General features: G+C 36.3%; 2 protein-coding genes across 6 annotated transcripts in view; both read right to left on the bottom strand.

The window, feature by feature from the left end:
• Positions 1-6,564: 6,564 nt before the first annotated feature.
• On the bottom strand, positions 6,565-8,087 carry LOC121727100. Its single transcript, XM_042114780.1, has 2 exons — positions 7,896-8,087; positions 6,565-6,828 (listed from the first exon to the last, which is right to left on the bottom strand). Exons 1-2 carry the CDS (start codon positions 7,969-7,971, stop codon positions 6,581-6,583), a joined length of 324 nt encoding a protein of 107 aa, XP_041970714.1. The 5' UTR covers positions 7,972-8,087; the 3' UTR covers positions 6,565-6,580.
• A 3,605-nt stretch (positions 8,088-11,692) lies between these two features.
• The window catches only part of LOC121726801 (copper-transporting ATPase 1), a 44,605-nt gene continuing 42,403 nt past the window's right edge, over positions 11,693-13,894 (bottom strand). For 4 of the 5 annotated variants that reach the window (XM_042114330.1, XM_042114329.1, XM_042114327.1 and 1 more), the window contains one exon: positions 11,693-12,020. In XM_042114330.1, the coding sequence (XP_041970264.1) occupies positions 11,906-12,020 (115 nt within the window). In that variant the 3' untranslated portion in view covers positions 11,693-11,905. Of the gene's footprint in view, positions 12,021-12,409; positions 12,455-13,894 lie in introns of all 5 variants that reach the window. The other variant, XM_042114331.1, reaches the window with a different exon arrangement.

The following is a 13,894-nucleotide window of genomic DNA, read 5'->3' on the forward strand; positions in this document are numbered from 1 at the left end:
CACACCTCACAGCCCACAGGTAAACCCCGAGCTTTCCTCGCCGCGGAAGTCGCTGCGCCCGCGCAGGGGGACTCCCACCGGCGATGCAATATGTAAGTATTGATTGTGCGTATGGTCGTATCGTCGTGACTAGTGGGTCAGCTCCGTTGCCATGGTAACGAGGATGCGGCAACACAACAGACAATGCTCCTCATCAATCTACCGCCCGGGGTTTTTTTATCCGTTGAGGTAAAAACTTTAAATAATTTTATGACTACGCTCAGACATATAATTCGGCTGACAATTATTGCAAGTACAGACTATGCTTTTATTTAAAAGCAAAGTATTTTTACTTGGCACTTCTGTATACCGCGAGTAGTACATTGTTTTTTTTTATTTTTTATTTTTATGAAATAAGGGGGCAAACGAGCAAACGGGTCACCTGATGGAAAGCAACTTCCGTCGCCCATGGACACTCGCAGCATCGGAAGAGCTGCAAGTGCGTTGCCGGCCTTTTAAGATGGAATAGGGTAATAGGGGAGGGTAGGGAAGGGAAGGGATAATTGAGGATAGGGAAGGGAATAGGGTAGGGGTTAGGGGATTGGGCCTCCGGTAAACTCACTCACTCGGCGAAACATAGCGCAAGCGCTGTTTCACGCCGGTTTTCTGTGAGAACGTGGTATTTATCCGGTCAAGCCGGCCCATTCGTGCCGAAGCATGGCTCTCCCACGTATTTTTAACAATATTACAATATCACTACATAGTATAAAACATAGTCGCTTTTTCTTCCCTCATGTCTCTTTGTTCCCAATCTTTAAAACTACGCAACGGATTTTGATGCGGTTTTCTTTAATAGATAGATTGATTAAAGAGGAAGATTTATTAGTATGATAATAATCATTAAATAGTGGAAAACAACTGTTATTTGTGAGGTTTCTAATCTGATGTCGTAAATAATTAAAAAAAATTCCGCTTACATTGCAAACTCAGGCTGAACCCTACGAGATTCATCAAAATAATGTATCAAGTATTGCACACTATGAAAAGGTCAACAGAAAACTTCGCGATGGTAATAACATTTTTTATCATTTTCTGTTTACTACAAATAATCACTCATTTTCGAAGCGATTTTAACCAATATGGCAATAATCCTTATTCAATTAAATACTTTAAACACATTGTTGATTTAATACAGATTTAAATTTTAAATTAATATATATACAGTGTGTAACAAAAATAAGTGATAATACTTTAGGGTGTGTACGTGTTCCTTGTAGAGAGTTCACTGTGAAAGTAGCAGCGCTGAAAGACCAACATTTTTTTTCACTTTTGTATGGGGAAACTCGTGACGCTCGGGCTCTTGCCCATACAAAAGTGAAAAAAATATTCGTCTTTCAGAGCTGCTACTTTCACAGTGAACTCTCTACAAGGAACATGAACACACACTAAAGTATTATCACTAGTTTTTGTTACACACTGTATAGCATATGATTTAAATGAATATTTTTGAAGATATTACAGATTTCAAAATTGCGGGACGTAGCTTTTGCGGCGGTACCGGCCATTAAGAGGAATCCACACCGCCGTTTTTCCATACAAACGCTGTCCCCTGTTTCCTCCCTGGATAATGCCGGTAGAGTTATGATTTTTTTCCTGAATATCTATGGCCACTATTAGCATGTCCCTATGTTTTATTTTTTTTCATAATTTTATTATTTAATAAGATAAGAACGTCCAAAAACCCAAAAAAATGGCCAGATTTTCCTCTGTGTTCAAACACCCAGAAAAGAAAACTGGCTAGAATATACAAAAAAATAAAACATAGGAACACAGCTCAAACCTTGCTTTAATTCTTAATGAAAAAGTACTTAAATCGGTTAAGTTTTGGAGAAGGAATCAGCGGACAACGAATCGAAGATTTTCTGTTCTTTTATTAGAACTTTTGTCGTGTTGTCTCTATCGCGCTCTGCGGTGGGAGACTTGAGATTGGTGAGACAGCAATACATTTTCAAATACCTATTTTCAATTTCTCTCGCCCCTGGTGTATCCTCTTAATGCGGGCCACGGGTAGTATAATGAATATAAATCAAAACAACTGAATCGATTTTAAATACTTAATTATTTTCTTGCTATATATTTTATTTTCTTTAGGCTATATATTTTTACCCGTGCGAAGCTGAGGCGGGTCGCTAGTGTATTTATATAATATAGTATAGTAGGTACATAGTTCCATAAATTCGTTTAACAAGACATTTTGTACGGGATAATAAGGCTAGCATGCGCACCAGAATTTTACTATGTTAAATAAATATATAAGCTAACAGTATACCAAACATACTTATCAAGTTAATTATTATTCAAAAACATTATAATTTTTAAAAAATAATCCCAATACAACGCTATCTAGTGGACGGTGGCGACAACTCGGTGCGGCGTAGCGCGTAGCGGCTCGTAGCGCGCCGTAGCCTCGCCCATTTGCATACATACATGCTAATAAAGAAGTTAGAACTAGATATACTGGCCGCGCCTGCGCCAGTTTCTCGGAATACATTTTGGGTTTTTCCTTTTTTTTCCCAGAAATGTATAATTATCTAGTAAACATATTATTATGACATATAAAAACAAATTACAAAAGTATAGGTCTACCACGACGGTAAATTTGGATGTAAAAAATTAATATCCTTGATCATTGGATAAATTTTCATATTTTCATATTTACACAGAAATCAGAATCAGCCGCTATAAGGAAAAAAGGATCAAAATGTTTTTTCCAATTAACCCGGTATTGCTAGAATCAATTTATTTTCTTACTTTTTGCCATTAGATTCTGGTAGACCTTTAGTAATTAAAGTAAAGCGAAAATAGGGGCCGCAAAAAATCATAACATAATTAGTTCTATAAAGTTTCATAATTCCTAGATATCTATATCTATCTATACTTATAATAAAATCGTAGAGGTAAAATTTCTGTACATTGAAAATAAACTTGAAAAAACGAGTCAGGGGCATTGTAGAAGAGTAATAGAACACATTTTAACTGCTTTTGAAATTTTTATTTCTTTGTCTGTTTGTCTGTTTCTACAGGCTAATCTCTGAATCGGCTGGACCGATTTCAATAAAATTTGGCATGAGGTTACCTTACATCCCTGGTCAACATCTAAGATACTTTTTTTAACCGACTTTAAAAAAAGGAGGAGTTAATGTTTACTTTGCTGTTTGTGGTCAGATTTTCAAAATTCATTTTTTTTTGTTGTATAGATTTCCCGAATTTAATACCATGTTTACAATAAAATCGGTCAAGTGCGAGTCGGACTCTTTCACGAAGTTTTCCGTACCGTTATAGATAAAAAATAGGCCAAAAGTTGTGTTTTTGTATGGGAGCCCCCCTTAAATTTTAATTATATTCTAATTTTATTATTAATTATTAAAGCACACATATAATTAAGGATTCTTTGAAAATTGAAAATTTGAAAATTTCAACTGCCTGTCTGTTGTCATTATTGATATCGAGCAAAAAAGGCCAAACAATCATGTTTGTTGTATAGCAGCCCCCCTTAAATATTGATTTTATTTTGTTTTCAGTATTTTTTTATTATAGCGGCAACAGATATACACAATATATAAAAAATTCTGAACTCTAGCTATAACGGTTCTTGAGATTCAGCCCGGAGACAGACAGACGGACAGACAACGAAGTCTCAGTAATAGGGTCGCGGCCGTTTTTACCCTTTGGGTACGGAACCCTAAAAACGGTGACTTGATAAGTACTGGAATTGAAGAAACTCCTCTAAATTGTGGTTTAATTGTAGATTATGAATCTGAGAATAAGAGGTAGGTTAAAGAGGGATAGATGGCTACATTAAATCCCGTCTTCTGAAGTCTATCCTCTATCTTCGTCACATGTTCCTTTCCCCTGTCCTGTGGCCCCCATCCACGTCCACGCCAAGTCGAAGAAAGGATTTTTCAAAACGAAAATTAGCTGAGGTTCAAGTTTCCTGGGTCTTTGATGTAAATTAAAAATTTCGTGTGTAATATAGATCCAAATAAAATAGTCGTAGATGGGTGTTTAATTTTCTAAATCTCGATTTTAATAATTCACGCAGACGAAGTTGCGGGCAACAGCTAGTAGATCTATATCTATTAATACAATTTGGAGTCGTGTAAAATTGAACTGTACATTGAAATAAACTTGCCTTTCGCATAGCTGCACACTATTTTTATACAAACCGGCCTTTCTAACTCGGTTCGGTAATACCCCTATTTACGGCGCAGCCTGCGTCGGAACACTTCTCGGAAACTGTTTTCCCTGTCACCGCAGAACCGCCGCGGCCCGCGCCTTGATATAACTTATCATAGAATTTAAATTTTTGTCATATGTATATTGTATAGCTGGTAATAGTAAAACAATAATTATATATGATGTTAATTAATACCGTGTGGAAATTTACAAAAAAATGTTATGTATGAACAAAACTTACGCATAGCTCATAATAATCATGTTTATTGTTCATAATCTTGATTGACGTGCTATATTAAGTTACAAGAAATGAACAAGAATATTGTTCCTGTAACCACCTTCCGGTTTATTAAGTTTTCGTATTTCTAATTAATGTTGGTGCTTATCTTATTTTTTTTTATTATCATTTCCTATTTTAGCGGGCCGTTTCGTTCGATAAAAAATTGACACGCGGTCGACCTTCGAAGTTCTAATTTTAGACAAGCTCGCCTCTGCTCAATTACATTAGACTGGCTATGACTTTCTCCTTCAGGCTATAGTATCTCAGATCTCAGAGCATAATTAAACGCGGGTGAGGTATGTTTTGACAAATCTGGACTAGTACTATGTTCTCGCACAAACGCGGCGTGAAGTTACGTGTAATCGGAAGGGCAAGTCGAGGATTGAAGAACTAAGAGCAGGAAAAAAGTCTCTCCAGAGGTACAAGTGTAACTTTCTCAGATTGATTACACCTACCGCGTAGATTAGCGAGACAGCTTGCACTCGGCCAAGCACTCGGTATGTCTATTATGGAATAGATATCGCCCGCAACACCATTGCGCTAAAATTCGTATATCGCACAGAAACCGTACATTTTTCTGAATAAAAAGTACTTATCCTATGTCCATTCCCGCCGGGCTAGCACGGCCATCAGTAGAAATGCGAAAGTATGGACAAACTGTGGACATAAACTAGGTCTGTTCCGATCTTTACCGCGGCTAATCGCGACTGAAAAAATTCAATTTTCTACTGGGGCTCAAAGTTTCTCCATACCGAATTTCAGCATGATCGGTTCAATTGTTTGTGCGTGAAGAAGTAACAGACAGACAGACAGACACACTTTCGTATTTATAATATTAAGTTTAACTTGGATGTGTTCGGCCTAGGGCAATGTCTCGCCGATCTACTCGATGGGTATCAACTATCAAGGCATAAACGTTAAATATTATACCTTTTGAGTTGCGAATGTCGCCGGAAAAAACCAGCTACTATCAACTTTTATCGCTGGCCTTTAGCGCGGCGACCGATTCAAGATGTTCCATAAAGAAAACAAACCTAACACGACTAACGTTGTTCCAGTTCGGCAGTCTTCGGCAGGGTGTATGTGTGCGTGCTAGACTTATGCGAATTATAATTGCATTAGTTGATACAAAATGCAATGAAGTAGCTTTACCGCGGCAGTCCCCGAGTGCCACATGTATTTTTTATTAGTGATAATGTTATTATAACCTTACACAGGTTAATATAACAACTTAATCACATTTTTGCCAACTGCAACATAGGTTAGGCTTAGGTCATAGTCGAGGTGACACATGTAATTCGGCGTAGACCACGTGGCCCTGAGCTGTCACCGCCGCGCGCCGTGGACATACCCCTGACCTGCCGGACGTGGCGCGGATGTGGCACCGTGAGCGCCCGCCGTCGTGGTCGTGGTCGTGAGCCACACGTCACACGGAAGACAAGATTGATTAGACGATTGATTGGATACGACGTTTTAGTTTAGGGATATCGATCGTGTGTGTCAATATCCGGAACGGTAGGAACTATAGTCTGTCAAAAAAGTGAAGAAATTAAAAAGTGGCAACATCATACTGTCATCCCGTTTTTCTTAGATTGATTTGAAAGGGATGACATTACGATGTTGCCACTTTTTAATTTTTTCACTTTTTTGACAGACTATAGATCCCTATTATATTAGTATCAGAATTCAGAGGCGTAAGAATATCCTAAGGAATATAATATAGTTATTAAAATAACTATACCTACGGATGGTATGGTAGTTATACTTATGAATTAACATTGTAAAGATGAACCGCAGTAACATGCACTAACCTACATTTCATAAATAATTTGAAATTAATTAATTGTCAACGATATTAAAGTTTTCCCACCGCGCATATTACGTTTGTGCAGTTTTTCTTTATATAAATAGACCTATGTAGTAACTGAGGTAGTAACTTTTATATTATTATCTACATACCTATAAATTATAGTTGATGTAATTACAGCACAGATAGCTCATAGTCCAAGCTCTACAATAAACCTCATAGAGGTATTATGCAAAATAAAATTTAACAGAAACAACTTAGAAAACGCAAAACTCTGTTTATTTCTTCATGGCATCTTTGAATGTCTCGGCGGCGGCTTTTGCGGCGGCGGAGGTGGCCTGCATGAACTTGGACCCTTCAGCTGACAGGTTCTGGGCCAGATTCTCCGCAGACTTGGCCTGGTCGGCTGCCAGCTTGGCCAGTGCCTCCTGGAAGGTCTTGTAGTCCACGTTAGCTTGGTTCTTAACGTCTTCGAACAGCTTGCGAGCTCGCTCCTCTGACGCTTTTGTTCCTTCGACTAGTTTATCTAAAATGTTCAGTAGAGTACATTAGTAGACAATAGACATATTTTAATATTTAATAAATGGTAGTCTATTTTATTAGCTCATAGTAGCTCCAATATAAAGACAGTTGGCTTTCATAAAGATAACCTTAAGGCGGGGATTAATCTCAATCAAAAACGATAACCTTGCACACAACCAAAGATCAAGCGTATATGCATCGCAATAAGATTCATTTTAGCTTAGCATAAAACTGTAAGTTCCCGGGCGGATCTTCTCTATTTTTCATGTTTTTTTTAAATATCTTTGGAAATAAATATTAAGAAACAAAATTGTTTGGTTAAAGAGTTTGTAATATAGATTTACTAACAATTTATTCAAATAAAATGTACAATTATCCTAGTTAATACTTATATTTCGATGAAATAGAGTTTTTTCGAAGGTAAGTTTATAAATTAATTACAGCCAAAGTATTTCGTTTTATTAAAATGTTTATGGTTTAAGGTATTTTGAATATTGTGCTTTATATCTCATATTTTTTAACACTTTGTTATTATATTGGAACTAGGTAAACCGGGAGTCACGGAATAACAAATTGGGGTTTATCCTCGCCTTAAAGGCCAAGCAAGTCAATTCTAGAAATTATTTTTTCTTTTACACGTCGTCTGCTGCCACTCCATGTAGCCGGCTTCCAACTTGTACCAAGCGCCTAAATACTTGAACCTTACAAAAAATGCTCGCGCGTTTCCAAAGTTTAGTTTAATAATTTTAAAGTTTATTTTCAAGTGCGTTAGTAAAATCCTCTCCGCAGCACTCCGTTCTGTCTGTGCTGACCCTACGCGCGTTTACACACGGCGCCGCAGCGGCAGCGTTTTTCGCCGCCGCGGCGGTAAGAATTCCACGTTGACGACGTCGTGACGTGGACATATGGACAGGCCCTTAGGCGTCGAGATTGTGATTTTTGTTAGTGTTTGGTCACGTGTTTGGTATAATGATTTTTATAGTGCATATTATGTTAAACCTATTTTAAATATAATATATTATATTATGTACTTTAAAAATCATGATGGCGACTTGATATTGGGCGACTTACTATCCTGCATCAACTTGACTAAAGCGTCCACGTTATTCTTGCCCTCCTTTTTCAGTTTATTAAAGGCATCCTCCATTATGTGTGGTTTTCGATAAAATATGTTTTATTTGGGTGTAATGAATGTTTTTATAAAAAAATTTTAAAAATTTTGTACAACGACCAATTTGATTAGTGTGGTTTTTGACAGTAGGTATATTATTTTTTCACATTGATAGAAGGTATACCATAAAAATATACCTATCGGATAATTCACGCTAATACGACCGAAGAAACTCACGAAAATGTGGTAAAAACGGGGGAAATAATTATTAGAAAGGGTTTATCTCACGAACTACTGGAGCATTTTTTTATGGCATTATTTGGCACAGATATAGAGTGACCACGTGAAGGGAGTAGGGACATACGCAATTTTTTATGGGAAAATGTACGGTTTAAGTAAAATTCCTAATTTACATCTACATCACATCACACACCACAGGACATCTAGTTTATAATATTTTGTGTTTTAATTACTTATAATAACGCCTTTTTTGTTAAATGATATTTGCCTGTCAAATAATAAATGTCACTTAAACATCCCTGTCTTTTATTTATTCCATGTAATCGAATCAATCGGAAACGCAAACTTAGAATCTCAAAACAAACTCAAAACCTAGTTCTAGCCGATGATAAATAGGATACACCTAAGTTTAACCACTGGTGTGTAGCTGCACCTAGTTCTAGCCGCTATAATGAAGGCTAAACCTAGTTGTAACCGAAGATAAGTAGGATACACCCATAGACTTAATATAGCATTATAGGTTTATGGATACACCTAAGTTTAACCGCATGTAACCGGCTGCACCTAGTTGTAGCCGGCTAAAACTAGGTGTAGCCGCACTTCGGCTATTAGCCGTAACATATATAAATAATAATACAATTTTGTAGGTCTACCTTGCAGAATCCTTGTAAAATCCTCAATACGTTTGTTTTTTGAAGGACACAAAATTGGAATAATTAATAACAAGTACGAGCAGCAGGCTATAGGGCTGAAACATAATTATACCATCCAATGAAATGTAATTATATAAAGGTGAGACCACCGCACTACGCGACACTTCACGTTCCATAAATTGACGTTTGCAAAATGTTTCATTGACGCTTTATATATAATTTCAAATTATGAAATTAAATTATATACTTATATAAAGCTCTAAAAAGCGGTAAATTACGGCATCTCCGTAGGGGGACCGCCTTACGGTAAGCGTTCACTTATCGGTACCGGACGCACGCAAGGTGGTATGCCTCATAATAAAACCCGTTGCATTTGGTTGCGTCCATAAAGTTAATATAGAGGGTGCGTCCGATGCAGCTATGAGTGGACGCTTGGCATTCTTGCGGTCTTGCTTTTTAATTCAATTCAAAAATATTCTACAATGGAGTAAAATAATATAAAAGTGTTGCAAATAAACATACCTAATAATTTAAAATATTTATTAGGTAGGCAATTAAATTGCATAAACGACTTTACTAAAGGATTAGTCAATAAAACTAGCATTAGTTTTAGTTTAGTTTTTATTAAATCAGTATAAAATATATTTTCTAATACTCAAAACGCTTATATTTACAATAAATATGTCGAATAATAACTTTATACGTCTTAAAACACAACATTTACAGTAGAGGGTGCTTCCGAAACCGAACAAACTCAGTTTACGTCTAAAATGCACAATTTGGAGAGGGAAAAATCGTTTTTCGTTTAAACTAAAACGGTTGATAAAATTCTGAGGCCTCTCAAACTGTCACTTTCTCGGCTTAGCAAAGTGACAAGGACAGAAGTCACTAAGTACAGAGTCAAAGCGCGACGCAGTCATTTATATACGCGACCCACGCGGTGAGCGACCGCGACCGACAAAAATCCAAATAAAATACCACTTTACGATCTAGGCTTTATTTGGCTCTACGCCACCGTAAAGCAGCGGTGGCATGGGTCGCTAGACCACTGTCGGTGAAATAAATAAAATATCTTTTTATTCAAAATGGGTATCATGATACACTTTTTGAAAGTCGAACGAAGAAACTACGTTGCCTACCACCGGTTCGGGAACTACCCCGCCGAGAAGAACCGGCGTAAGAAACTCAAAAAAAAGGTAGAAAATGTAACCTATAGTCTAGACTCTAGGTCATAAAGTGGAATTTTATTCGAATTTTTGTCGGTCGCGGTCGCTTGCGACAAAGTTCGGAAAGCCACCTTTGGAGTTCAATCCATCGCATTTATTTAACACCTTTTTTACTCTCTCAAGATGATCTCGCTAGTCCATTTGGTTCAAGAATACTGTTTGTAGAGTACAAAAATATAATATTTAAATCATAGATAGACAAAAAGCGAATGTGCAACTTCGATACATAAGGAATTATATATTTAATCTATGGCAAAACTCAGGTACTCTATCTACAAACAATTTCACTACTGCGATGGCGTTGCGTATGGTTTTAATCCAATTAAATAATAATAAATAATAATGTCAGTATAGTTGTTACATATTACTATAAATAAATTTCTATTTTACTTCTTTTCCTTTTATATTAAGCCTCTTTTATTATTTGCGACAGTAATTTTACATAGTGCCAATATATCTCTATAATAATTTCTTAATAATAATTGTGCACGCACCAAAGAAAGGTTCTAAAAGAAGTGATAGAATAAAACTTGCGGATTCGAGATAGATCTTAGAATATAAACCTTCCTTCGCAAATGACTATAGGGCATACTTCGTACTCACCCATCAGTCAGTATTTAAAAGTAATAATAATAATATGTAACAAAACGTTACATCATTTCTGAAACATTCCTCTCATGTTTATGCTTTTTTCAAACCTACGCGACCACGCGACTGCGAAGCGGGAGCGTCAATACAAAACACACATTTGACAACTTGACGCAACTTGACGCTCCCGCTTCGCAGTCGTGTGGTCGCGTAGGTTTGGCCTAAGCCTTAATGTAAGGTCTTCGCACATTACACCTACTTATAACTTACAGCATTTCATTGACTTGTGAGCTTTATTTTGTTTTAGTGAGAGTAAATATTTTGTCAACTTGTAAGATAAAAGTAAAGTTAAGAGTATGTTACAATAAATAAAGCTTACATTTCAATGGCATACGTTTGCCGCAATGTGCAAGAACCTTTATATAGTTTGTACGACAGAGATCACTCGACAGTGCCAACTGCCAACCAACAACATATCAATATTAATACTACACACATACACAATTTTAAGCATCATATTATATCACATTTCATTTTACATAACCTTAAATTTAATTATTTACATATTTTGTATTTTCAATGTCGGGCTGTTTAAAATCAACTCAGCAACTAGATAGTGAATTGCCGTCTAGCATTAATATAGGATCTCAGATGAAATATTGAAAATGTAATTTTCTAATGAATTTACTTAACTAATTTTAATAATACTTTGTGTGATACAAGTCTAAAGATTTTTCATCCACATCTATTTAATTTAGAATTAGAACCAACTGTGTTAAACAATTTTAATTCTTCCGCAAAAAGTTTGTGTTATTGTGGTTTTATTAACATCTGATTCATTAAATAGAATAGAATCAATAGATTATGAGCTTTATGGAACTAAAATAAATTGCCAAAATGTATGTATACAGTTATGCTCAACCTGCGGCCCGCCGGCACTTTATCGGCGGCCAGCATGAAGTTAAACTATTTTGAATTTCACGCCCAGCGACAAAATAGTGCAAAGTAGTAATGAAAGTTGTTTTTTTTTACTTTAAAATTGCTTACTTTGAAGAACGTTATTATTAACCCTAAAATTTTTTGATTGCGGCCCGCGACACCTAGAGCAAAACGTGTATGTAGCCTATTTGAAAAAAGGTTGGGTACCACTGGTATATCACATTTTTTGCATCGCGTCGCCACAACTCGTCGTCACCCCACCGACATTTCACCCCTTGACGTTGAGTTGATTTCATCATCCCATTCCAGTCTTCGTTCGTACATTCACCCGTTAATGAGCGGGTTGTCCCTCGTCGGCCGCTTGGGTATGAACGACACAGACATCAGCTCGTCGTCCTCCAGCAGGTGACCCTCCATGGACTTGCCGCGGGTGAACAATCTGTAATATATTATGCTGGTATTAGTTTGTAGAAGATTGAAAACCCAAAAAACGACGAGCCTTAAAGTATTAAAGTGATCCGAACGTACCATTGTTTGGAAATAAAGAAAAAATATGCAAGCAAATTAATGTTTTTTTCTTCTTTTGAGGTATTTATTATGAGAATAAATTTTATATCTTGAACAATAATAATGATTTTCATTATTCAAGACACATCAAACGTAATAATCAGTATATTTATTCCCTATAACGTTGAGCAGAACGTGCACATTTCATATAAGAGACCATAAACTAGACCACAAAGACCAAAGACGCCAGAGAAGAAACCAAAAGGACCAAAGACCACCACCACAGTACAAGACACGCACTAAAAGTCAACATAGCATTACCATTGCACTCTTATCAGTGCCGACGTCAGCGAGTCCCGCTTGCCGCTAGAGCGAGAGAGACACACGTTAGATAGAGAGGCCAATAGTGCGAAGTTAGAGTATTGAAAAGTGCCAGGTAACAAAAAGAATAGTCATAGAAAACACTTATTATAACGGTGCGTACTTTATGTTTTTTTTGATAAAATTCTAAACTAGACTAAGAATAATATAATAGGATACTTGACCTATATTCAATTTCATTGAATAAATGTATATATCTAGTAGAACTTGGCCTAGGAAACGGCATTTCACCCTTATCATCAAATAAAAGCTTATGATTGATAAATAAAGTCGATTGGAAAATATGATTTTATGAAAATAGGATTTGTACTGACGAAAACGCTTTTGCGGTACTTCCGATTTGGATGTGACGTCATCACACTAGTAATTTAATATCTTTTATTTATCGCGCTCGTTATATGTAAGTTTATTTGTACATAAATAATAAGAATAAGCCTAGAAAGATTGTAAAATATATTTTCTTGAATAATTCAAATAAAACATCAGTTTTATATATTATCTCCATTTATTGTATACGGGAAATGAAATGGCCAAAACTTTTCTTCAAAAGTTTTCAACATTACAAATAATTTCTAATTTCTTATTTAATTATTTTATTATTTTTGGGCACTTTTAGACTCGTACATTTAGCACATAAAAAATGTTCAATAAAAAGAGTTTAAAATACAAAACGTATGACGTCACACTATGGCGGACAGTGTTTTCGGCGCCATGTACATATAAGGCATATTTTTCAATTAACATATTTACTGTGTAAAATATAAAAATATTGTTTTTATTTGTGAAAATGAATGATTAAGAAGCGATTAGCATAAAGAAAAAAATTAGGTCAAGTAGCCTATGAATCACAAAAACCTGAAAAAAGTTAAAACTAAAGTTAGCACGTTTCTACCACTATTACTACTTTGGGGGTTATTTAATATATTTTTTTTGTTTCTATTCCAATAGTTAAATAAAGTGCAATGAGTTAAGTAAGTGATTTAAATAATCTACAAGTTATTTATTAAGAATACAGTAATTTCTGGGTAATATGGGTCGAACTTGACTGTTTTTTTTTATGAAGTAAGGGGGCAAACGAGCAAACGGGTCACCTGATGAAAAGCAACTTCCGTCGCCCTTAGACACTCGCAGCATCAGAGGAGTTGCAAGTGTGTAGCCGGCCTTTTAAGAGGGAAGGGTAGGGAAGGTAAAAAGGGGATTGGGCCTCCGGCAAACTCACTCACTCGGCGAAACACAGTGCAAGCGCTGTTTCACGCCGGTTTTCTGTGAGCCCGTGGTATTTCTCCGGTCGAGTCCCATTCGTGCCGAATCATGGCTCTCCCACGTGGAAGTGTTTGATAGGAAACAGAGTCAAATACGTTTAAGTTGCATTACAATAGAATAGGGGGGGGGGGGGGGGGGGGCATTCAACTCTGATGTGGCAGT

The sequence above is a fragment of the Aricia agestis genome, chromosome 5, assembly GCF_905147365.1.
Source record: "Aricia agestis chromosome 5, ilAriAges1.1, whole genome shotgun sequence".
NCBI lineage: Eukaryota > Metazoa > Arthropoda > Insecta > Lepidoptera > Lycaenidae > Aricia > Aricia agestis.

Excerpts from the sequence above, each read along its gene's own strand:
- LOC121727100 (XM_042114780.1), bottom strand. The coding sequence starts at position 7,971 with ATGGAGGATGCCTTTAATAAACTGAAAAAGGAGGGCAAGAATAACGTG. Across the intron at positions 6,829-7,895 it reads AGTCAAGTTGATGCAGGATA|ATAAACTAGTCGAAGGAACA; the intron begins GTAAGTCGCCCA and ends TGAACATTTTAG.